Genomic DNA, 27,161 nt, shown 5'->3' with positions numbered 1-27,161 from the left:
TACTGAAATAGGGGATATTCTGGTACAAAGTACTAAGTATAATCTGGTACTAAAGTGAGGGATATACTGGCACAAAACGCCAAGTATAATCTGGTTCTGAATTGGGGATATTCTGGAACAAAGTGCTAAGTATAATCTGGTTCTAAAATCACGAATATTCTGGCACAAAGTGCTAAATATAATCTGGTACTGAAGTGGGGGATATACTGGTACAAAGTGCTAAGTATAATCTGGTTCTGAATTGGGGATATTCTGGAACAAAGTGCTAAGTATAATCTGGTTCTAAAATCACGAATATTCTGGCACAAAGTGCTAAATATAATCTGGTACTGAAGTGGGGGATATACTGGTACAAAGTGCTAAGTATAATCTGGTTCTGAATTGGGGATATTCTGGTACAAAGTACTAATTATAATTTTGTACTGAAGTGGGGGATATTCTGGCACAAAGTGCTAAGTATAATCTGGTTCTGAATGGGGGATATTCTGGCACAAAGTGCTAATTATAATCTGGTTCTAAAATCATGAATATTCTGGCACAAAGTGCTAAATATAATCTGGTACTGAAGTGGGGGATATACTGGCACAAAACGCCAAGTATAATCTGGTTCTGAATTGGGGATATTCTGGAACAAAGTGCTAAGTATAATCTGGTTCTAAAATCATGAATATTCTGGCACAAAGTGCTAAATATAATCTGGTACTGAAGTGGGGGATATACTGGCACAAAACGCCAAGTATAATCTGGTTCTGAAATGGGGATATTCTGGAACAAAGTGCTAAGTATAATCTGGTACTGAAATCATGAATATTCTGGCACAAAGTGCTAAATATAATCTGGTACTGAAGTGGGGGATATACTGGCACAAAACGCCAAGTATAATCTGGTTCTGAAATGGAGATATTCTGGAACAAAGTGCTAATTATAATCTGGTTCTAAAATCATGAATATTCTGGCACAAAGTGCTAAATATAATCTGGTACTGAAATCATGAATATTCTGGCACAAAGTGCTAAATATAATCTGGTACTGAAGTGGGGGATATACTGGTACAAAGTGCTAAGTATAATCTGGTTCTGAATTGGGGATATTCTGGTACAAAGTACTAATTATAATTTTGTACTGAAGTGGGGGATATTCTGGCACAAAGTGCTAAATATAATCTGGTACTGAAGTGAGGGATATACTGGCACAAAACGCCAAGTATAATCTGGTACTGAATTGGGGATATTCTGGTACAAAGTACTAATTATAATTTTGTACTGAAATAGGGGATATTCTGGTACAAAGTACTAAGTATAATCTTGTACTAAAGTGAGGGATATACTGGCACAAAACGCCAAGTATAATCTGGTTCTGAATTGGGGATATTCTGGTACAAAGTGCTAAGTATAATCTGGTACTGAAATGTGGATATTCTGGCACAAAGTGCTAAGTATAATCTGGTTCTGAATTGGGGATATTCTGGCACAAAGTGCTAACTGTAATCTGGTACTGGAATAGGGGATATTCTGGTACAAAGTGCTAAGTATAATCTGATACTGAAATAGGGGATATTCTGGTACAAAGTGCTAAGTATAATCTGGTTCTGAATTGGGGATATTCTGGTACAAAGTACTAATTATAATTTTGTACTGAAGTGGGGGATATTCTGGTACAAAACGCCAAGTATAATCTGGTTCTGAATTGGGGATATTCTGGTACAAAGTACTAATTATAATTTTGTACTGAAGTGGGGGATATTCTGGTACAAAACGCCAAGTATAATCTGGTTCTGAATTGGGGATATTCTGGCACAAAACGCCAAGTGTAATCCAATGCATAAATTTTATTTATCATGTCACATACATGAGCTGGGATGAGATCAGCAATGTACTATTTACCAATGTATATGGGAAGGCGGCTGAATTCTTGGATTTATGAGGTCATTTAAACAGGAAAAGCATGTAAATTTTAACTACAACATAAATCATGACTAAACAACCTCCTTTGTTGTTGAATTTTAAAGTGCAACAATTAAACTGGTACCAGTATATTGCATAAGATACAAAAGAACAGAATCACGTTAAATTTGTATACTTTTTTTTTTATTTCTTTGTGAACACCTGTATACACAATGAGCACAAGAAGGCAGTTTTTGAGGATATATACATTAGGAAATATACACTGAAAAAAAAAGATTGAATAAACTATGCAGCACAATTTGGTAAATTTTCAAAAATGATCATAAACCATCAACACTTGGTAAAACATGGACAATCCAGTTCTTAACTCAATCATGACCTCAAAAAGGTTACACATCCTGGTACTTTGCATGACCCAAAGGTCACACATCCTGGTAGTTTTGGTGGATTATGACCCTCAAAAACCTGGTAACACCTGACTTACAAAACTGAAATTAAGGCATGTTGGAAAATAAATATTTTAATTTCAGCAGTTGCATGCAATACACATTTGTAACCAATCAGATGCCTTCTCACAAATGTTAATCTTTATTAAAGATATGAAACACGATATCAGATATGCACCAATCAGAGAGCATCTTACTAAACTTGACACATACTGCATAAACAATGATCTAAAACTTATTCTGATTGGTTACCACATATATATACACCTATGCATATTTATCACAATTAAGATTTGCATATCAAAGTTTTTTTAAGAGAAATTACAACATAGTTTTACACAGTTTCAATGTACTTTTCTGTAACTTGTTAGTGATTGACTAAGATCTTTGTAACAACCTGTCTGTATAAATGACAAATCGAATCAATGACCATTTTATTTCAGTTAAAAAGATTGTTTTTAATATTCATGCTTTAACTCTGAAAATATGCCCAATTTTGAATAGTACAACATCAGTTCATCAAATGGTCAAAAATACATATTTTTCTTACTTGTTTGATTTGTTTGTGCACTAACATGAAGTGATTTACTAGCGCTTCATCCAAATACAATCTACCGATTTTATTTTCCAATTTGTATCTATTGAATGGTGACAGTACTTAGTATGTGTTCAACCATTTTCAGCTTACATGTATGCATTTCATTTTAAAAACTAGATGTTTGTTAAATATGATTTTCTTTTCCATTAAAAGGGAATAAAATGATACTGTACATTTTGAGCTTTAAGTTCTCTTCATTCTGCATAACATTTCAGGTCATTATTTTAATTTCAGATGACAATAAATTCAAGAAATATTTTATAACAGAAATGTCACTTACAGAACAGCAAGAAGTACATGTTAATAAAGAAATCTGAAAACTTGAGAGAGAAAAAAAAACAGTTTCTTGCAGATTTGTTCAATTTCTTGTTTTTGTTTTTGGAGGGGTGGGTTGCAGGTGTAAATAAGCTCAATTTCTTAAGAAGAAATATCACAAGGCTTGTGATAATTGGTCCAATTTATCAAACCCACAAGAGTATGAAATGAAATGAAATGATTCATATAGAGTATGAAATGATTCCCTCTATTTGTAAAAAGAATTAATTGTTGTTGCATAATGGCATTGCTATAATTGACACACGCCAAGAAACCTTACACCCAACCATGAACAACATACATTATACATATAATGAATTGGTAAATGTTTTGATTGCTTAAACATCCACAATGCATTGCACTATCCAAGTGTCTCAGACCTTGTCTAACATTGTACACTGTCCCAAATGATCTACATAAAGTTGTAGTTCTATTAGTGTACATACTGATACAATCTAATTAAAAATTTGGTATAAACAGTGGCTGTTTACTTTTAACATACGACTAATGATGTACAGTTCAACGAAGAGGTCAACGAAGTAAGTAACAACATACAATTATCAACTGGTAAAGTGCCATGGTCAACTTTTGTAATCATCACAAATCCAAACTGCACGATATTTTTCCAAAATTTCAATCGACTACAGGTCGCTAGTAGGAAAATATGTCCATCGGTTTCAAAATTATCAAAAATATTGCCAAAAAATACTTAAAAATAGGCAAAATAATGCACCAAATTTTTGCCATTAATATTGTGCTCATATTTAATTAACCCTTACTCTAGTGAGTTTCTGAAAAATATTGTTGAATTTATGAATATGCTTTTAAATTATGAGAATTTATTGATCAAACCGGTGCAGGTTTAGAAGTACATCATGATCAATATTTCCAGAAAACAAAAAATAAGAGGCTTGATTTTTACAAGTGGCAGAAGGATTTGAATCTACTTTATGACCCACCTACGAATAATTGTAGAAATGCTCACGAAAAAATTTGAAACAATTGAAGTGAAAGTCAAACCCTGATTGAATCTTTCTTTGGCACTTTCATTCCAATTTACATAAAAATGAAGCAATTTTTATCAACACTTTAAATATGGAAATAAATGTCATTTTTGTTTTGTTTATATATCTTCAAGAAAAAAGCCAAGCATATTATCCTAGCGTCAAGCATAAAGTATTTACAAACACGACTTTGATTGTGATAAAATTCCTGAAATGCATCGATTGGATCGTGCATAAATTGTTAAAATACAGACTATAATGAGTTATTTCACCATCTTTGTTTTGGCAATCAGCTTTTCACAATGTCTTCTTTATTTTCAAAACTAAGAAAGTACGACCCTTGGGAATTTCATAAAATTGTTTTTTTATGAGAAAAACTTGCGACAATTTTGTCTTTATTCCTATGTCAAGTAGATTTACAATGAGCCAAACAAGAATCAAAAATATGTTTCCATGAAAGCGTGTTTTTTATTATTTATCCAAATGGCTACCATTTTGCTTAAAAATTAGTGACATTTGGAAATTTCTACCTTGATAACAAGATTGGTAGTCTCCATTCTGGAAGTTAGTTCACATTTTAAAGAAATTTTTCCAAATCAAGGGTCATTCTACCATAATTTTGAAGTTATTTAAAGATCAACATTTTTGATGATTTCAATCAACATTTGTGTAGGAAACAAACGATGACAGTCCTGGTGAAATGTCAGGTGAGATTATGAATAAATTCAGGAGCAACTCCGCTACATGTAAACTGGCCTTAATGCTCATGGAAGCAAAGATATGGATGGAAGAAATATTTTTGGTTAAATACAATTTTTAAAAGAAAAATTTGAAATTTCTACCCACATAAATTGTTACAGATGATGATGGTTATGTATTAAAAGTCCTCAAATATTTTAGAATCTAATGGAAACTCCTTCCAGTATGATTAATCTGCAATTTTAAAAACCATTTTCTATCAAATTTTCTCACAAAAATTGAGAAGAACAAATAATTCGGTGGAGCAAATCAATTAAATTAAAAACTATGTTTCTTGATCACAATTAAGTGGGTTTTTTTTTTTGGGACAAATCAAATTTGTCTGATATTTGTACTTTTTTTGGAATGTACACATGATAAGTGATGTAACATGTTATACGGTATGTACAATACAGATACAAAACTACAAACGCTTTTTTCAAACACCATCACAAAAAAGATATATCTTTCAAAAAACTAAAAAATAGCCTTTTTTACATTTTTACATGTTTTTACATTAAACTCACATATGTCCTTAAAAAACGATTGTCATAAACATTGCCTTGCACCTTAAACTTGTATCTATCTTTTCAATAATGGCATTAGTATAGTACCACATATCAACTGCTTAAAATTACTCAAAGTTTTTTCTAAAATAAAACTTTTATGTACTTTTCTTTCTTATTCCAATTAAAGGTACATCGGCCAATATAATCATTGCTTCCTGTTGATTAGAATCAAACCCGAATTCTTTTTGGCAGTTTCAGCATAAATCTGACATTTGCACTTCCAAACATTGCTGGTTACTTTCCTCATAAATTGTTAAATATTCCACATAACTTAGTCGACAAAACGAACACAGGCCTTTTTCCATTTACACTGTGTGCACCACATATCACGGTTTTCCATTCCGTAAACTTTCCGACACTTTTTTGTTTCTCCTCGTACTTTCTTTGGATATGGTCCTGAAATTCCATGAGTTTTTTGGTGGGAACCTGCATTATGTGACTTGGGAGAGGCAGGATGGAGCCTCTGTGGGGCGCTGTTTGACCTCTGTCGAAAAGGCAAAGCAACCTGAAAGATTTGAACAAATATTTTATTTGATCATTTTCAAAAGCAGAATAAATAAAAAAAATTCAGGAAACAGAAAAAAATTCTGAACAAAACCTACATAAATTTGACAAACTCGATAGAATTTGGTCAAAAATTAAACTTACTTTAGTTGGAGATGCTGAAAACGTAAATGTTGGACTTCCGGGAACTTGATGCCAAGTAAAACTCTGCGGCTGTTGAGGTGCACCACCGATCAGAATCTGAATAAAACATTGAAGAAGTACAGTTAGGTTTTGTTGGTGTTTATCAGATTTAGAATAATTAAACAAGGAAATACTGTAGTTTTCAACAAGAAGTTTATATCCGATAATGCCTTGGTTTTATTACCTGTAGTTACAATATTTTTAATGTTTATTCTGACAATGGGAACCAACAGAGTTTCATAACATGTACAATGTAACATATATAAATGCAAAATAAAAGATTCAAATAAAAAAACACATCAAAAAATGGCTTTTAAAAATAATCCCATTAATTACATTCACAAAATGAATTCATGCAAAAAGTCATGTCCGCCATGATATTTATAGTTCCGCTCCCAGGCAGGTCAGTCTACGAACACCATAAACAATTGGCTGGTTGCCCAAAGCTGGACTATTTACCTGTTTAGCTGCATTGTGGTCCCTGCGTAAACTGTCCACACTATGTTTTCTCAGTGCTGGATCCTCATGTCGTGGTCGAGCCATGTCCATATGACTTAACGTGGGTGGCGGTGATGACGTGCAAACCCCAGACATGCTCTCAACTCTCTCTAATGTTGTTTCAAACTCTGTGTAGTAAAACTCTTCTTCATGGTCACAGGACTCACCATTTTTTGGTCTAAAAGAAAGCAAAGATTTTAAAACACTTATAATATGCTTCTTTCTCAAGTTGTTAAAATGTCCTTTTTTTCTATAAAATGTATTTCCTACATTTCCTACATGTTGCCGGAGTATGAATGACTTATTTGCCTAGTTAAAAGCACATCTCCAATAGAAGTGCATATGTAAGCTTATTGGCTATGTAAACCCACGTTTGCTGTGTATCTTTAAACACTTAAGTCTTCGGTTGTCACTTTTTACAAAATATACTTGCATGGTTTTTGCCCTAAACTTTGATAAAGATCTGTGAACAATGGAAAATCATGTCTGGTTTAAAATGAACTTGCAGAAAAGACATAAAAGCGAACAAAATGTACGTGGGGAAAATTACATATTCAAAATCTACTTGTGCAGAACACAAATCATACAGGCATATTTGTTACATAAACTACATTGCTAATAACATGATACTTGGCTATCCAAGTATCAACTTTACAGGCTCAGACAAACACAGGTCATCCTTGTACCTTACTTAACACGAGTCCCTGGCATGCTCACTCATAGTTTGGGTTCATCTTTGGGTTAAACCCCATTATGAATTTGGGGCTTGATTTTGATTTTGATTTTGATTTTGATTTTGCTAACCAGTAATCAAGCTGAGTGTTTTTAATCTGTCGGTAATACTAGTATAAATACAGTCATGACATCCCAAGACAAACTTGTCAAATGCGAGTGTAACATTTATATAAAATTTACATGTATAACTACACAATATGGCAATTATCCAAAGTCTAAACTACTCACGGTAAATAAACCAATGACAGTGATTTATATTTATTACTGACCCTTGTCAATATGACTCCTCATATAATAGATCTAATGATGGCATATTCATCTACAAATGCCGCTGATTCAATATTTGCGACTTCCGATACCCACATATATCAATGCAAACTGACCACTGACAGAAAAAATAAGTTGAAAGTCCATTTCAGTCAACAATGTACTGAAATTTATAGCTTCAGTCCTGAGGCTAAAAAAGATGTTGACAAAAATGCCTAGATGCTTCTATAATTAACTCAATGTGTAGTCTAATGTATCTTGGCACTTTGCCAAGTATAAACTAATAATGAAATTTCATCAGCATTATTAATTTCATATTTTTATTAAGTTTTTTTTAAATTCCCCAATGCTGAGCCTAGAACTTCATATGTTGAATGATGTTAAAAATAATACCCTCCCCTTCAGTAAGTAGAAACTGACCAGTCCCTTAAAGCGATACGGTTGTGGTACTGCGTTCTGTTCGTGTTGGTTTCATATGGTGTATACAATGTATGTAAAACCCATTGTTTACAACAATTCGGACACAACAACTGTCGTGCAATTTAACCGCGATAATAACAGGTTATAAACTGTATCCAGACATATATGGATAATGTACTTATGACATAAATTGAGTCAAGTTTTTTTCAACATAATACTACGTGAGCAGGGAGGGAGACATTGCCAATGTACTTTAAACTAAATAGACCAGAACAAAAAAAGATTTTCTTTTACAGACTCCCACTGAAACTCCTGAAGAACTACAAAGAAGCAAATCAATGCAAGTTTTTCCACTTCAATACAGAAATGCTCCCTTCAAGCACTAGTAAAGTACAAACAGGATCTGTGGGGTTAACGTGTACCAAATTAATTCTGAATCTACTAAAAATATTTTGCAAATACACAATAAAATAGAAATACATTATATCAATCAATTGATTGCTGAGACCAGATCTGCAACAGCTGAATCTATGAAATTCTAACTACATGTATATTTGCCAACACAATGGTGTTTGCACGCAAAGCCAGGGTAATGTTGGACATGCGCCAAAGATCTCTCTCGAAGCTAAATTAAAACCCGACATAATAACATTATATGCAAATTGGCTGTCTCAAAATCAACATCACCATTCAATGAACTAGAATTATTGTTTTATAGCGTTTATATACGCTTTTCCTGCACAGAAACACTGGGCACAAGTTTATGTTATTTTCTTGACTGATTCATCATAGCACTCTCTGGCCACTGAAAACACAATTCTTATACCAAATGAGTGTCTCCTCAAACCACTTCATGGTATCCCAAACAACAATCGCAGATTTCAGTTGAATTTGTAATAATTTAGGATGAGTGTTAATTTGTGTGATAAAGTAGGTTATTTGTTTTATTTAACCATCTGTTGTAGTCATGTGACAGTGGACACACGCGGCAAATACGTGATATGAGTTCCTGTAGGAATATGCGGTACAGTGACGGTGATATCATGAACTGTACCGCACTGAATGTGACGATGACATCATGAACTGTACCGCACTAAATGCGACGATGACATCATGAACTGTACCGCACTGAATGTGGCGATGACATCATGAACTGTACCGCACTGAATGTGACAATGACATCATGAACTGTACCGCACTAAATGTGACGATGACATCATGAACTGTACCGCACTGAATGTGGCGATGACATCATGAACTGTACCGCACTGTCACGAACTAATCTTTGGATCTCATAAAATCACAACACAAAGAACTTAGCATGATGATGAGGTTATAAATTAAATGTTATGCCTTTTTTAAACATTTTATGGAGAACAACTAACTCATTGACGGTTTGAGGCTAGGAGTAGGGAAAAACCCAATTTATTTATAAACCAGTGTAAAAACCCAAATTCTAACCAGCGATTTTGTATAGTCGTATAAATACTCCTGCTTAAAATACTTTCTAGCACATGGCTTGCTGGCACTGGTTTCTCTCATTGGCCATCTGTGGAAACTTAAAGTAGGTCATGCGTCAATGTCTATAATTCTGGGGAGAATTTTACATGTGCACAGTTAAGAAAAGAATTATTACCAAAAAACAACTGAAAAATTGAAAGAAGCAATATTTCTGTAAATTTATTTAATCACAATATTATTAAACAGAATACTGTTGCTTAATTGTTGATGAATTTTATCTGAAGTGTTTTGAACTATTTTGTGAAAGGTTACAAAAGTTTGACTGGTTGTGAAAGGGTTATTCTGAGGTTGAAATGTAATCAACTCTGGGGTATTCACTCTATTTATTTCATGACAAATAATAATGAAAAGTTATTTATGATCATCAGAGGCCTAACCTTTATTCCTAGTACGCAAACAAAGAGATCTTGTCTGTAAGACTTATTGTCCAAACATAACAAAAAAAGGGCAACACAATGAAACGATTGTTATTTGAAACTACCTTCACCTGATATATCTTAAGTTTTGAGGTTTCAAAGGAAGCTTTCAAAAGTTCATCTGCTGATGCCATTTTGTCCATTTATTTTGCGATCCGTGGATGCTTTCAACAGGTTATGTGTTAACAGATTTTCAACCATTCTTTTGAATTTACACAACAATTTTTTTTCGCATTTTTAATTTCAGTTTTCCCCCCAGATGGATGAATAAGCAGCTTAGTGTTTCTTTCTGATAATGCCAGTGTAATGGGAATACCAAGTACATAGTCATTGTCTATTGGAACAAGTCCTTTTCATTGTTGTTGTCTATGGGAACAAGTCCTTTTATCATCGTTGTCTATGAGAACAAGTCCCTTTTATAGTCGTTGTCTATGGGAACAAGTCCCTTTATCATCGTTGTCTATGGGAACAAGTCCCTTTTATAGTCGTTTCTATGAGAACAAGTCCCTTTATCATCGTTGTCTATGGGAACAAGTCCCTTTATCATCGTCATCTATGGGTTCCTTTCATAATCTTTGTTTATGGGAATCCATATTGCCACGACTGTCTATAGGAATGAATTCCCTTTGTGATCGTTGTTCACAGGAATAAATCCATTTCATGGCAAATTGTCATTTTTAGTTACTACACATTCTCTGATTCTATTAATTTACCTTTTTATTTTCATTAGCGAGTATTTCCACTCAAATACATTTTTTTGGAGAAAACCTGAAAACATTTGATCATTTCAAATAACAGAGCCAGCTGTGTTTTACTCCTATCATAGCCAGCAATTTGAAAACTCTACAGACAACCCTTACGGATAACCTACTTTACATAGTTTCAACTCGTCACCTTTCATTCACCCTCATTAACATATGACTCTCCAATACACCCTGAATAACATTACATCAACGTTTTTATCGACATTTTTTAAGTATTCGGTCGTAAAAAACGATGTAGTTTAATAAAATTATTCTTGATTTGTAATTTTTATGTTTATTTATTATACAAGTATGTAATAATAACTGATTGTGTCTAATTCAGTTTAGATTTCATCTGTGTATTACATGTGTGGATGAAATTTCACTGACATGAAATATTCAGCCAGTTCAGTTTCTCTTCAAAGTATGTCAAGCTTTTTTGGGAACAAAGAAATGAATTAGCAAAACAAAAATCAACTAACACCAAATTAGTACAATACTTGAGAATTAGTTGAACACCATTCAATTTTTCACCTTTATTGTATTTTTCAATAATTTATTTGTTAATTTTGGTTTAGATGGATTTAATTCGACCTTGGCTACAGTCCAAAATTGTTGGAAAAGTAGGGGGTGCAAAATAAAATAAAAAATGCTGCATGTACAGGACACATAACAGTATTCATTAAATGAAAACTCAAAACCACTAACAGCATGTGTGGAGTGATTGTTATTGTATGTAACAAAACAACCGGTGCACAGTGCTTATAAAGAATTTCATTGTTTCATAGAACGAATACTAAAAATAGTGTTTCTTAGTTGCAGATACATGGTAGTCCAACGTATCTGTCAATAAATCAAACAACAATACTAATTATGTGTTCTTGCCCATCTTAAATATAAAATATAAATATGAAATCACTATTATTATTTTTTCAATATTTTCAAACAAGTTATGCATATTTTTAATATATTTTATTAAAAACAATAGAAAAAGGATATCAACAACTCCTAAGACATAACATTAAATGAACTTACCCAAGATGCAGTGCTCTAACATGTTTTTCCATACCAGCACAAGAACCCAATATCTTATCACATCCCGGCCAAGTACATTTATACAAAGTCTTCGTACAACTCTGTAACAAATAAAGAGCAATGTAACATTCAGTAATTTTATTTTCAAATAACTAAGGAACGGGAAAATTTTACAATTTTACGTAGTGTAGACCAATTTGTGCTGAAATCCAAAACATAACCACAGGTTTAAAAAGCATGTGAATTAATCACAAGGTAGAAGTGTCCTAGTTAAATAAAGTACAAGCTGTGAATAGACATGTACCTTACACCAGTCTCTTATTTGATTCCACTGAATGGGGTAGCAGACTTTCAAACATTAAGCTGATTATAATAGGTAATAGCTGTTTTTAAAGTTTCCATTTCATTACCTAACAGCATGTTTGTAATAATAATAATTCCTGTTTTAGGGGGCTTAAAATGAAGACAACAAATACTGTAAAACACTTTATTATCGCTTAGAATTAATTTTCGCTATTTTCGCTGAAGGTATTATTCAGTGAAAATAAAATTCAGCGAATATACCTTTGTTCCTATATTTCACAATCAACTCGTCAAAAATCAGTGAAAATAAATTTCAGCTAATATAAAGTATTTTACAGTGGGATAAAATGATCATCAACCCTCAACAGCGCCCTCTACACTTCAAATAAACATGACCATGAATTTTCTAATTATCTGTGGTTAACAGAATTACAATTACCCGGTACAATTGACACAACTCATTTTCAAAAATATATTTTCTGATTTGATACTTTAGTTTATAGTTATTATCATGAAAAAATATTTAAAATAAATATTACCAGAAGTAAGACATATAGCGAACCATTGCGAGGATTTTTTTACGTTCGAAAATTTGCTGATGAGGGCCAGTCATACAAATTTTCAGGAAAGTTACCATGATTCAGCAAAATGTTCGTTGCAACAAAAATATCTCTATGAAAATTTTTCAAAACTGTTTCTCTTGCATGGCTTTGTTTGGGTGAAAAGGTCAGTAATGTAATTTAAAATTTCTATATTTAAGGAACTACTATGTCACAATTAACAATGTATAATTTAATGCACAAATAATTTGTGTACAAACAATCCAACTAAAATTCTTGCGATTGAATAATTAGACTATTCACATCATCATTATTATTATATCACCAAAACTGTCTTGAAACAAAATATGACCAAATATTGACATTCTTGGACGAATTCAGCTGATTCTCTGCCTACCCTACCTTACCTTACCTTACCCTACCCTACCCTACCCTACCCTACCCTACCCTACCCTACCCTACCCTGGCCTGGCCTGGCCTTCACAGCTGTAATAAATTGTTTGAACTAGTAGTCATGCACTGTCTCCCATCTCCATCTATTATCTTCACTGGGGTTAGTGACAGTTCAATGGTTCAAGGATCACAAAGTAGATCAATGGGACACAATATCAACCAATTTATAGTTATTACTGAATTTAGACACCAGCCAAAATTGACTGGATACAAACAGGAACACAAAATATAGGGGGAACCAGTATTTAGATTTTTTGGAAAAATACCTATCTGTCTAAACATTTTTTTTCTTTCAAATTTCACAATTAAAGCTATAATGATATTAAAATGCCAAAAATTATATGTTACCAATATTTTGTTTGACAGTAATTAGGTTTGAAAGGCAGTGCTACATCAGCAGAAAATACATACTTTCAATATGGCTATTTGCCGGCCGGCTTATTTGAATCTAATTAGCATATATTTATTCTTCACAAAGCTGTCTCCTAACAACTGAAGTCACATGGTACACGAATTGAGGTCATGCAGGCTTATGGCCTCATTCATCAAAGGAAAAAAGTGGTAAACAACATTGGGAGATACTATTATCTTACAGGGGTGGGCAGCTTTAAATGGAGGGGACACTTTCCAACAAATCACCCTGACATCGGAGTCATATTTAATTCTTCCATCTTACATATGGTAATAATAAACTAGTCTGGGAACCAACAAGTCTAAGATATGATAGAAATAACCACCACAACGTCCACTGATAACCAGTCATACATTCCACTAAGTGCAATTGAATCTAACAAACTATGATTTGTGTTTTTTTACAGAAACTACCTCAAGAAATTTACTATTTTTACATAATTTCCAAACTGAGTCATATTTTGCTGTGCAGTGTAGCTAAATGTCTAACAGCCACCGCCACCAACACACACACACACACACAAACACTCAATTGTTGATCTCCTCATCAATACAACTATCAAACCAACCAGGCCTAAATCAACAGAGCAGACTCTTTGCAAACTAGGTTTTATGTTAAAATGTTCAGAAAGAGAGATCAACATCATCAAATGTGATGTACCCTGGTACATAATATTCTCGCAATGATCAAGTTATTTTAAAAGCACTATCAGGTTCCGCACAGTCCTAGAAATCAGAGCTGGAAATAATAAACAACATCTAAGTTTTTTGAATTCACAGATACTACTTTACAATAACAAGAATTTTAACAAATATGGCCTGTATTTGAATCTAACCTTACCACTGGAATAACAAAAACTTTCATTGACATAGCCATAACTAAATGTCCTTGATTCCTTAAAAGAGTGATTGCCAGAATTACAATACCTGACAACACAGTAAGTTCTTTATACTCTAGCACTGTTGAAAACATCCTATACTTTATTCACATGCTAACTAGGTAGATTATAATAACGCCTTTGAATTGGTTGGTATGAAATGAAACTGAACCACCAGTCCTTTGAAATATACAACAAACAAACAGACTATGCAATATGAATTAACAAAGTACCGCATGTTGTGAAACCTAGACAACATTCAATATTGGTTCCATTTTGGGGGTGGGTATTGGTTCCATTTTGGGGTGAGTATTGGTTCTATTTGGGGGTGGGTATTGGTTCCATTTTGGGGGTAGGTATTGGTTCCATTTGGGGGTGGGTATTGGTTTCATATTGGGGTGGGTATTGGTTCCATTTAGGGGTGGGTAATGGTTCCATTTGGGGGGTATTGGTTCCATTTGAGGGGTATTGGTTTCATTTGGGGGTGGGTATTGGTTCCATATTGGGGGTGGGTATTGGTTCCATATTGGGGGTGGGTATTGGTTCCATTTAGGGGTGGATATTGGTTCCATTTGTGGTGGGTATTGGTTCCATTTGGGGGTGGGTATTGGTTCCATTTGTGGTGGGTATTGGTTCCATTTGGGGGTGGGTATTGGTTCCATTTGGGGTGGGTAATGTTTCCATTTGGGGATGGGGATTGGTTCAGTTTTGGGGGGTATTGGTTCCATTTGGGGATGGGGATTGGTTCCATTTGGGGGTATTGGTTCCATTTGGGGTGGGTAATGGTTTCATTTGGGAGTAGATAAAGGAGTATCAGCAGATGTTTTACCTTCCATGTCGGGAAAGGTAAACATTGTAGTTGTATCATCCATTTTGTTGCTTAGAACTTAATATTTTTTAAGTGGCATTAGTTTACTTAGAATTAAACAAACGTTACATGCTGATATAAGGGTATTTAACTAAAAAATGAACTAAATTTGGCATATGTTTGTTCTGACAATTCAAAAGCATAGGCGTTACCATGTGAATTGGCTGAAGGAATTTGTTTATTTTGTAAATATTTTTTTCACAACTGCATGGTAATGCATTTTTATTTACATTTTTTTTCTATTCACAAATACTTTCACTGATTCTAGGACAAAACAATGAATTTTATATACATACTGAATACTTGATAAATATCAACATAGTTAAACTACAATGGTCAGTATGAAGCACTGTTTCACATGAACAATGTCCTATGGGACCACATCAAAAAGAACACCAGGATGGGTACAACGCATGTATAACAAGTCATTGAAAATGACACAGTCCCCGTTAAATGTTTGAAAGTTCTCATTGTGCTCGTCATATTAAAGCGTAGGGGTTGTCGCAAGCGTGTCCTTGAAACTTGAGTTCCAAGTGGCGTATACAACAGATAGTTATTTACATCAAAACACGTGTTTTGTGTAGTAGTAATATGGCCAAAAATAAAAACAGCCATTATTCGGCCATCTTTGATCTGATTATGAAACACACTGATATGTATATGATGTATGTGCCAAATCCGAATGAAAATGGTACATAAATTGTGGAAATATAGTAGTAAGGCCAAAAAGTCAGATGGCTGTCTTTCAGCCATGCTTGACCAGATTTTGAAACAAATTGTCATGGACATGCATCCTAACATGTATAACGTACATGTATGTGCCATATTTGAATGAAAACTGACAAGATACCGCATAAAATCTTTGATCCAATTGCGAAATAAATCGTCATGGACATGCATCCTAACATGAATAATCTATGTACAAGTTTGAATGACAACTGACAAAGCATGTCCAAAATACAACATTTTACAAAAAACAAGATGGCTGCCAGTCAGCCATTTTGAATCGAATCTCTAAACCACTGCATGTGCATATGTCCCACATAAGGTACTAGGCACATGCAAAGAATGAACGGAATCAGTCCACAGGATTCTGAAATATGACTCTGGACAGACTAACGCACGGAGGGACGGACGGACGGACAGACAGACAGACTCAGGAACTCACGAACAGTCAGGGACATGTATCCTAACATGTATGATCTATGTACTAAATTTAAATAAAAACTGACAAAGCATGTCCAAAATACAACATTTTCAAAAAACAAGATATCTGCCAGTCGGCCATCTTTGATCCAATTGTGAAACAAATTGTGATGGACATGTATCCTAACATGTATAATCTATGTACCAAGTTTGAATGAAAACTGACAAAGCATGTCCAAAATACGACTTTTTTAAAAAACAAAATGGCTGCCAGGCGGCCATTTTGAATCAAATTGTTAAACCACTGAATGTGCATAGGTCCCACATGAAGTACTAGGCACATACGAAGAATGAACGAAATTGGTCCAAAGGATTCTGAAATACGACTCAGCACAGATGCATGCATGCACGGACGGACGGACGCACGCACGCACACACGGACAGTTGGAGGTCATGTATCCTAACATGTATAATCTATGTACCAGGTTTGAATGAAAACTGACAAAGCATGTCCAAAATACGACATTTTCAAAAAACAAGATGGCTGCCAGTCGGCCATTTTGAATCGAATCGCTAAACCACTGCATGTGCATATGTCCCACATAAAGTACTAGGCACATGCAAAGAATGAACAGAATCGGTCCAAGGGATTCTGAGATACGACTCCGGACGGACACATGGACGGACGGAGACCGAATTACAAGTCCGAACGGGGACTAATAATATTTTTACATTAATCCCTGATCTGTGAGTACCAACATAAACCTGGCTTGGCAGTCCCCAGTAAATAACGTCCATATTTTAAATTGGTAATTTACTTTTGTTTGGTGGATGAGGCAAGCAAATAGAACTATACAGAACAACAAGTCATTGTCAATGACACGTCCCCGTTCCGTTCATATTTGAGTGACATATACATTCAAAGCAGATCATGACCGAAATGCACCTGTATATGTACAACACATTGTGCTAAATCTGAACAAAATCCATCCATGCATGACTGAGATCCGGTTCTGGAATTGTGAAAATACGTGATTTTGATGCATTTTCGGCCTTAAAATGGCCATCATTTCGCTATTGTTAAGCAGATCATGAAACAAAGGCACATATCTATTTGTGACATGATGTACCATGTGTGTGTGAAGTTTGAACTTGATCAATCCAGACATGTCTTGGATACGGATCCAGAACTGAATTCTTTAACAAAATGGCCGCCAGTCGGCCATTTCAAACTTGATCCGGAAAAAAAAAAGACGTGCATCAAGGTCCTATTATGTTTAATGTATGTACCAAATTTGAACAAAATCCATCCATGCATAACTGAGATACGGGTCCGGAATGGTGAAAATGTGCGATTTCAATGCATTTTCGGCCTTAAAGCGGCCTCCATTTGGCTATCGTTAATGAGATCATGAAACAAATGCACATACATATTTGTGACATGATGTACCTTGTGTGTGTGAAGTTTGAACTCGATCAATCCAAGCATGTCTCGGATACGGATCCAGAACTGAATTCTTTAAAACAAAATGGCCGCCAGTCGGCTATTTCGAACTTGATCCGGAAAAAAAAATGACGTGCATCAAGGTCCTATTATGTTTAATGTATGTACCAAATTTGAATGAAATCCATCCATGCATAACTGAGATCCGTGTCCGGAATGGTGAAAATGTGCGATTTCAATGCATTTTCGGCCTTAAAGTGGCCGCCATTTGGCTATCGTTAATGAGATCATGAAACAAATGCACATACATATTTGTGACATGATGTACCTTGTGTGTGTGAAGTTTGAACTCGATCAATCCAAGCATGTCTCAGATACGGATCCAGAACTGAATTCTTTAAAACAAAATGGCCGCCAGTCGGCTATTTCGAACCCGATCCAAAAAAAAAAAAGACGTGCATCAAGGTCCTATTATGTTTAATGTATGTACCAAATTTAAACAAAATCTGTCCATGCATAACTGAGATCCGGGTCCGGAATGGTGAAAATGTGCGATTTTGATGCATTTTCGGCCTTAAAATGGCCGCTATTCGGCTATCGTTAATCGGATCATGAAAAAAATGCATGTGCATATGTCCCATATAATGTGTGATGTATGAGTGAAGTTTGAACTTAATCGGTCCATGCATGTTCGAGATACAGGTGATCACGGACGCACGGACGCACGGATGCACGGACGCACGGACGCACGGACGGACGGACGCACACAGGGCAAACCATAAGTCCCCGTTTTCGGACTACGTCCGAACGGGGACTAATAAATGACTGATTAACAACTAGTTAATTACCATCACTAAACATAAACCTAAACTTTTTGGTCATGCAAAATACCTGTCCTACATAATGAATTTATATTATTAGATGTTATTTCACTAAACTACTTCCATAGATATTACTAGGAGCCATCTAGGATTTATTGAACTTATGGACCAAATAAAAGCAAATCAACAAATTTTTCCCAAATAATATCTGAAAATCGCTATATCTGAATGTAAATAGTACATTTCTGATCTTTTTTATAATTAAATATTTATTAATATTCGTTTAACAATCTATGAAATTTATTTTTTAGAAAAATTATGTACGCTTAGAATGTAAATGCAATTTGAAATTAGGGTAATCCAATATTAGGTAGAAGATAGAATTAACCTGCTAAATAATCCAAAAATAATCTTAATTTACCTGGTGTCAAAGCTAGTTCATAAACCTTCTGAAAATAAACACTGCTCACCCCTCTCAATAATGGTGTAGTCCATAATTTAACTACTGTGTTGTTGATATGATGGGCCAATACAGGATTACTTGGCATTATGCCAACATAGTGTCACTAGTTGTTTATCATTTTCTGCATTGCATCATTTAGTATGAAAGGAGAAAGCTAGCAGGCACCTGTACAATTCACAGTCAACAAGAACATTCCATTCTGCATTGCAGGGGTGTTTGTATATTTGACACTCCATTCTGCTTTTGCATGGGTGTTTGTCTATCTGCTGAAAAAATCCATGAAACACAACCAATATTCCCAGTAACTGACATTTTGTTTAGTTTTCTTCACAAGTCTTTTTAAATACATCCATTGAAAGTGATGTTACAGTGTAGACTATTCCATTAACAATTAAGGGGGAGGCTTGAGCTCTGCAAAGTGTCACATATCAGCCCAATATTTAAAATAACAAGGGTGTGTATTTGCATATAAAAGTACTTTCAATGTACAGTATGCTTGTTGTTTTGGTTGTGGTTTAGGTTCAAGCAAAGATCACCTTACACATTTGAAATAAAAACAGGATTTGTTTTTCTCTGAGTGACAGCTTATCATTAAAGAAATTATGATTTGATCATTTTAGAGTTTTAGTTGATATACAAAATAACAATTTTTTTACCTTTCGCTTCCTAGGAACGGGTGTCTCTAATAATGTGTATGCATTTTCACTAACGTCGATTCCATCATCAGTCTCTGAACCAAATACTCCATGCTCCACCGGTGTATTTTGAGGTGTGTTACCACTCATGGGTGGCGATGCTGCTCCATTACTGTTCGGTGGTGAAGGCGTTTCCCTGGAATCCCAACTGAAGTGACCACTCGACTCTGGACTTCTATCATTACCAGAGTCTGAATTCATAGAGAAATCCTCTCCCCAACATCCTTCAAAGTTCAAAGGGCTCAGAGGTGCCTTTTCTACGAAAATACAAAAAAATAACATAATGGTGTTGATAAATATATATCACATTGATTTATTTTGTAAATGAAATTTATCTATAGAAAAATTATTGGGGAGACATCAGTATTGGCAGGTGCAAATTGGGAGGCCGGTTGGGGGGGGGGGGAGTTTCTACTCATTTTTTGTGTCCGCATTTGAAATTAAAAATGGACGAATCACAAAATGATAACAATTCCTGATACAAGCACTTTTGTTATTTATTTATGCTTTTTACCTACTTAAAATAGCATAGTGTTTTGTTTTCTTTCATTTCAAAGTAGCATTGCAAGGACATGCCATGCTGCAACCAAAAGTGATCAGTTACAGAAGGTAAACCTTACAAACGAATGCTATACCTTTCATAGCGAATTTCACTTGGATAATCAAAACAAGCCATGTGGTAGAGTCAATAAAACTGTGACGTATGTAAGTACTATGTACATATACACAACATAAGCAAAGAATATCTAATTATTCAAATACTTTAACACGAAAAATACAGCTAATGGGGAAACGATTGTTGACATGAAAACATGATAATTCCGTGCCTGCAATAAAATACAAGATCTCAAATCCCAAAATTCACTCTGTTAGAAAGTCAAAATGGATTGCGGGTAACAGTCTTCACCCAAAGAAACAATCAACATTGTTATTTTAACTGATAGGGGAATTGAAATAATAATATACATTTCATAAAACAATTTTCAAATGTTTTGGCTTGTTAATTTCAGTAATTTTATAGGTAAGCAGACCTTTGAGCCTAGGAACATTTTTTCCAGATTAAGTATAAAACAAAGAGACTTAAGATTACAATTCAGTGAAAAATTAAAGACAATTCCACAGCGTACACAATAAAAACAATAGGAATTGTTATTTTCTGGGTCACAGAACATGAGTCTTTTATCCAGCCTTCCTAATAAGTATTTGTTTGTACATGTATCTGCATATGTGGGCATGTACTGTGTAAAAGCATTAGTAGGTATCATAACAGAGCTTGTTTGTTGGAACTGATTTACCATGTTAGGTTGATTTATTTTTCACACATGAACAACAACACAAACAATCACCTGAGCAAAAAGGAAATAATCGCACCTAATTATTAACTGTGTTATGTTATCTACTGGACTACACATTGGCCAAGAAATTTAAGTAAAAATGGTACAAGGAATTGTTTATTAGTAACCTTATTCCTTCTACAGTTCTGTTTGTTTAACTAGTACAACAACCTGCTGTAAACCCATGTCAATACTTGCTGGCTTTTATCAATCAATGTCAACATCATCGGCTAGGCTAATGTCAACTGAGGCGCTAGTGCGGTTAGAAAACCCCAGCCAGTGGAACTACTCACAATTAAGTCACACAACATTTACATCATATGATCCAAGGTACAAAAAGCATGGCAACATATGTTGTTAGGGCAAAAAAAAATCACCAAATCTATTCATTTTAAACAATCAGGTTTGTGTTTTTCATTGCAGCTTCAATACTCCTAAAGATCATACCCTTATGGATTAATAGTCCTAATCATTCACTTTATTTTACAATAATCACCAAAACTCCAGCAATCTCAATAAATCCATTTATTTCGCAAAGTTGGTAATAAAAGAACTTTCAATTATTTTACCCTTGGTTTTAATTGATTTCATTATAATATTTATAAATTGGGGTGGGGGGGGTACTCAAATTCAAAGCATGTGTGTTAAAATTAACATGTCTAAAGCCATGGCCATGGTGTTGTCAGGGCAAGGTCCCAGAAGGTCATTTAGAAAAAAATTTGAACTTCAAGTCATAGGCAAAAATTGTCTGTACCAGATCATCAAATTCTTACAATAGGTGATTTTCCGTACAATTGCGAGATCTCGCGAGATGCATGAAAGACGCGCGTCGAACGTCTGCCGAAAAAATCGAACGATTTGATTTTGAACTCGAATTTCTTTATCTCGTAGCTCACATCGACCGGCCGATCTTCGACAGAGAAATATTGCTTCCGAATACCCTTACTTAATCGAAATTGTCTATCATCAAATGTGGACAGCACATTATAAGCATGGAAATGTCTCCCAAAATACTTTCGCGTTTGTCGAATCCCACGCGATGTTTGACGCCACTACGACGCTATGACCTTTGTTTGTCCTGTTTTTACGTTGGATTTCACGCATAACGCGTGATTCTCGCAGTGAACGGAAAATGGTCTATTGCTGGCAACTGGATAACAACTTCACGGGTGGTCTTAAGATCTTTCAGGGAGTCAGTGAATTTCATAGCCACCTCTAAATTATCATAAAAATCATAACATTTTTAAAAACTTAAACTCAACTGTAAATTAAATGAAAGGCTGGTCCCACTGGGCAAGCAGAGTGGAAATTAGACCCCTGTAGGAAGAGCCGTCTTGCACAGCAATTGGTTAAAGTGCATGTGGTTTTCTGATCCAATCACAACTAATCTAAACAGTGAAACCTTGTTGCCATGTGCTAAAAAACAGAGGGCTAGGTCACTTTGTAAATATTCTTTTATCAGTGGGCTGAACCCTGCTTTCCGTTCTTAAGTCGCAATGGGTTAAATTAGGCACTCACACCTTATTCATCTACCATTGTAGTGCTGTTTGAGGGCAATGTTTTAACCTGGAGACATTTTTCACATGTTCATATGTGTTTTAACAACAGTTGGTTGAAATTAATTCCCATGGAAACCAGCTTTTTTTTGCAAGAGAGTGTGAATACTGTATAAAGTTACTACAACCTGATCTAAGATAAACATTCTGCCAGACAATCATTTGCATACCTAAGTACTGGTCAGTTAGAAAACCCAAGTAAACTATAAATAAGTCTGCAGTTATTTCTTGCCTGTCACATAAATTTAGTTTCCCTGCTGTTAAAACCTTGGAAAAGTCAACTAACAGTGGGGTGTGTCAAGCAATGAATTGTGAGGGACTTGCCACATACAACCTTTGGTGGAAAAATATCATGCTTCAGTGAACTTTTTAAATTCAAATGACAATAAAGACCAAATGAGTCAGTTAACATTTTCTGGTAAGGATGAATGAACGTTTTATTCATTGCCAGCAGACACATAGAGCTGACCACTGGCCTTCAGACCTTACCTTTTGATGTACAATTGAATAAAATAAGATAATAGTAGTGCCTTGGCAAGAGCCTTGAATTTATAAGCATTTCTATTAACACTTATGTTCAAGATACAGGTCTGGAGTTAAACTTTAAACCAGTCATTGCACAGCGAGCATTCCAATTAATTATTTATTTATTTTATGTTTATACACTTTGCATGCCCTATCATAGAAAGAGACAGAAATATCAACATGTTTTAGCACTTATGGCCAATCATTGATGCTACAGGAGAAACAGAAATGCCCACCCAGACAATATTAAAAAAACAATTTTTAAAGGGCGGTGTGGAGCACCAGGGTATCGGTACCCAGTACACAAGCAAAAAATAGTCTCTATTGTCCATGTTTGCACTTCGCAATTGTTTTGTTTTCCATTGAAATGATGTAGTTCTTTTTGCTATATATTTATTCTAGAAACTATAAACTTTATAGATCTTAAAAAGTGTCCTGTTGGCTTTGGTTTACAATGTAGTTGCAGAGTTTGGTACACTTCAACATTTTGAAAAGTATGCTGGTAAAAAATTATTATTATTATAACAATGTTTCAAACACTGAACCATGCAATACTTAACCCTAACCCTTGCAATACATGGACTCGCACTTATTCTTATGCAATTAAAAAAGACATTTCTAAGACAAGACTATCACTCATTCTAATACTAATCAATGCTCAGTATGGCAGGATGTCACTAAGGGCATATAAACAAATACAATAAACTTATAACAAAATTAAATAATCAAAAAAACAGTGCGAATTGTTGAAAAAGCCTGTTGCTTCTTTGAAAGGAACTCATAAATATAATGACGAAATTTTGTAAAACGTCATGGAGGTGATGAAACTGGGATACAACTTGTAAGCGTAGCAACTCACCGGTACTGTCTTTCCTTTCCGGCGTCCGAATAACTGGGCTACTTGATAAACTTGTCAGAACCATCGCCGCCATCACTTCATCCATACTTGCCTCCGACTCTTCGTCTTTGCGTTTCATCTCAGGAAATACAACTCCGTGGCTGAAAATTAAAATATAGGATGATAGCAAAAAAATATTCTCTCAGATATTAAATATGTTTACAATTAAAAATGGCATAAAACGGTTTAAAACCAGCGGTCATGTGCTGATGCAGGCATACGACATAGGTAGGTTCCCGGCATAAGCTGTACCGTACCGCTCGAGTTGTGTATGTATTCCGGCATAGGCTGTACCGCTCGAAATGGGCAATCCCGGTACAATCCATACGAAACGCATATATGATTTCAGAAAAATAAATTCACACACACCATTCTGTGGGAGCTGCTGGGACGGGGATTTTACTCCTGGTGCGGCCGTGCCGTTTCATAAACATGTCGAGCTTACACATGATGAAGAAACACTACTGCATTCACTGCGATAATATTGGTACGTCGCGCTCACTACGTAGTCTGCGAAGAAGTAAAGCTACAGCCGGCCTCGCTCACCGCTGACTTGTCAACAACCCTATCAATACTGTCAATTATCCATTGAACGCACACCACTGAATCACCCAGTTCACGTGATTGGGTTCACTGCCCATACAGTAAACCGTGCAACTTGTCTCGTACGCACTTCCTGGGCGTTCCGGACGGTTGCCATGGAAGCACGAACAATATTAATTTAAAGGGCACAGACATTGTTTTAATTTTACAAATGTAAACATAAAATACATAGAAAAAAATAAAATCAAGTATACGTAATTGGAATTTTCCACGTAAATATAATTTTCAATTTGTGATCTGATTTCATCATTAAAATAGATGCGGGGCAACTAAACAACCACAATATAGTGCATAGGCAGGATGTTGCATAATCAACTAAAATAATTTGGCCACAGCTATAATCTCTAAAAATAGACTATGCTAGTTTCGAAAAGGGTATTCTCACATATAAAGTGAAAAAAGAAAAGAATATATTCTGTGTACAATAAGAACTGACTTGGACAGCAGCAGGTAAACGACCGGAGCTATCCGGTGTGAACTCGATAATACGAGACGAGCACCAACCAACGGGCTGCTTGGATATTACATACAGCCCCTCGATGATCGACTCCATCGGCCTAAATACATACGTAACACGAATAAAAAAAAACCATTGTGCATTGAGCACATGTCTCATATATTATGTATGTTGAGCTTCCAAACTGACAAACAACATGCCAGCTAGCTTGACCTACTTACGACTACGCTGAGCGCTTGCTCCACTTTTTAAATCTCCAAACGGTCGCCTAAAACTCTATGAAATGGCAACATTTTGACTCAGTATTGCACACGACAAACATATGAAGAAGCTGTGTATTTTTTTTCTTTCGAAAACACAAATTTGGAAGAGAATTCTCCCTCAAAGAAAATGTAAACAAATGCGAGACAATTATACAAAGTGCGCAATTTGTTGCGAAACAGATGAAAACCAATGTAGTCACCCAATCTTATGTTTGCTGATCAACTGAAATTAGCGGGAAAGTAGGTGAAACATTAAATATCTGTATTTTATTTCATCAATACAGCTATAAGAGAAAACAACAGCATATGCTAACATCGTAATTTTAAAAAGGATGAAAGTGTAAATGTATGTAAATAAGCCGGCAAAAGCGGACGTCGTTATCAACACAAACTGGACATGTGCCTTGAAAGAGCGCTTTGAAATATAAAATGACTTACCTCGGAACGTTGATTTCTTGAGATGCCGTTCTTTTCTTTGGCTCAGGACACATATCAGCCAGTTTTAAATAATCTGTCTCGCTGTCCTGTAAGCGAGCCGACTTTCGGCTTTTCAATAATCGGACTTCGTCAATCTTTCTCTGTATCAACGTTTCGACACCAGTTTCGTTGATTTTGATGAAAACTTCATCCATTGGCCGGCGATGTTTTTGTACATGACCACTCAACTCACGTCCGTTGTGAGTAATAAATACTTTTTGGTTGAACTTCAACTGGAAGCTATTAATAGTGCTAAAGCCGGGTCCGACAATATCAATGTCCCTGTATTCCTTTGCATACCCGTCATCAAAACGGATGGCGAACAGGTCCTCTTCCGTATTTGGTTTAGTGTGCATCTCTTCTATCGTTCCTGCATAAAATACACCGTCTTGCCATGGCGCGCAAACTCTACTGCCGATGATAGACCTCTTCGGATACCTCTTCGCTCCATACATCATACCTCTGCCTATCGCCCCAATTCACCGAAAACGTTCGATTTTCAGTACTCAATAATCGGCCTATGGCTCTTACCTTCGTATAGCATAGCCTCGCAACTGCGTGAAAAAACCGGTGTTTTTCTCGGTGTTGTTTTGATTCTACACATTGCATGTGGGTGTGTTCGTTTATTGAAACCGCAAGAAACAAGCCATTTGATTGGGTTTTCCCTACAATGACTCTGATCATTGATTGGCCTGCTATTTACTGAGTGTCAATTACCAGTGCAGTGAGCCCAACCTATGCAAATCATCGACGATTCAATGCTTCTCACTGTTTACAGTACGTCGGTACACTCACTGACATCTTCTTCCCCTTATGTATTGTAAAGCATTTATGTTTTAAAATAATTCGAGTTTAAACATATAGTGTTCAACTTGAATCTCATCAACACATAGTTTTTTTTTCGAATTTCGACAAATTCCCATTCATACCGTAATTTGAAACTTGTTTTTGTCGGCATGGCTGAATTCAGACGGCACTTCCCCAAAGTGTGACCTGTATTATAATTTTTCACAAAGATTTGACCACTGATTGGCCATTGCTGTTATTTTTAGTTTGTCGCGCGAGAGGACTTTTCAACGCGTGCTCCGCATGACCCCGCCCACCCAGCCA

The 27,161-nt window shown here is 35.3% G+C and overlaps 1 protein-coding gene across 1 annotated transcript; it reads right to left on the bottom strand.

Annotated features, from left to right (window-relative positions):
• Positions 1–2,065: 2,065 nt before the first annotated feature.
• Positions 2,066–26,656, bottom strand: LOC100375800 (zinc finger protein 704-like). The gene is made up of 7 exons (XM_085507829.1): positions 26,013–26,656; positions 24,213–24,352; positions 19,900–20,195; positions 11,897–11,997; positions 6,721–6,937; positions 6,223–6,318; positions 2,066–6,079 (listed from the first exon to the last, which is right to left on the bottom strand). Exons 1-7 carry the CDS (start codon positions 26,507–26,509, stop codon positions 5,846–5,848), a joined length of 1,581 nt encoding a protein of 526 aa, XP_085363955.1. The 5' UTR covers positions 26,510–26,656; the 3' UTR covers positions 2,066–5,845.
• Positions 26,657–27,161: the final 505 nt, after the last annotated feature.

This window comes from Saccoglossus kowalevskii, chromosome 14 (genome assembly GCF_978046115.1).
Source record: "Saccoglossus kowalevskii chromosome 14, keSacKowa6.1, whole genome shotgun sequence".
Taxonomy (NCBI): Eukaryota; Metazoa; Hemichordata; class Enteropneusta; family Harrimaniidae; genus Saccoglossus; species Saccoglossus kowalevskii.
Note: the sequence above shows the minus strand (reverse complement) of the source record. Positions and strands in the feature narration are given on the sequence as shown.

Excerpts from the sequence above, each read along its gene's own strand:
- LOC100375800 (XM_085507829.1), bottom strand. The coding sequence starts at position 26,509 with ATGATGTATGGAGCGAAGAGGTATCCGAAGAGGTCTATCATCGGCAGT. Across the intron at positions 20,196-24,212 it reads GGAAAGGAAAGACAGTACCG|AAAAGGCACCTCTGAGCCCT; the intron begins GTGAGTTGCTAC and ends GTATTTTCGTAG. Across the intron at positions 6,080-6,222 it reads TTTCAGCATCTCCAACTAAA|GTTGCTTTGCCTTTTCGACA; the intron begins GTAAGTTTAATT and ends CAAATCTTTCAG.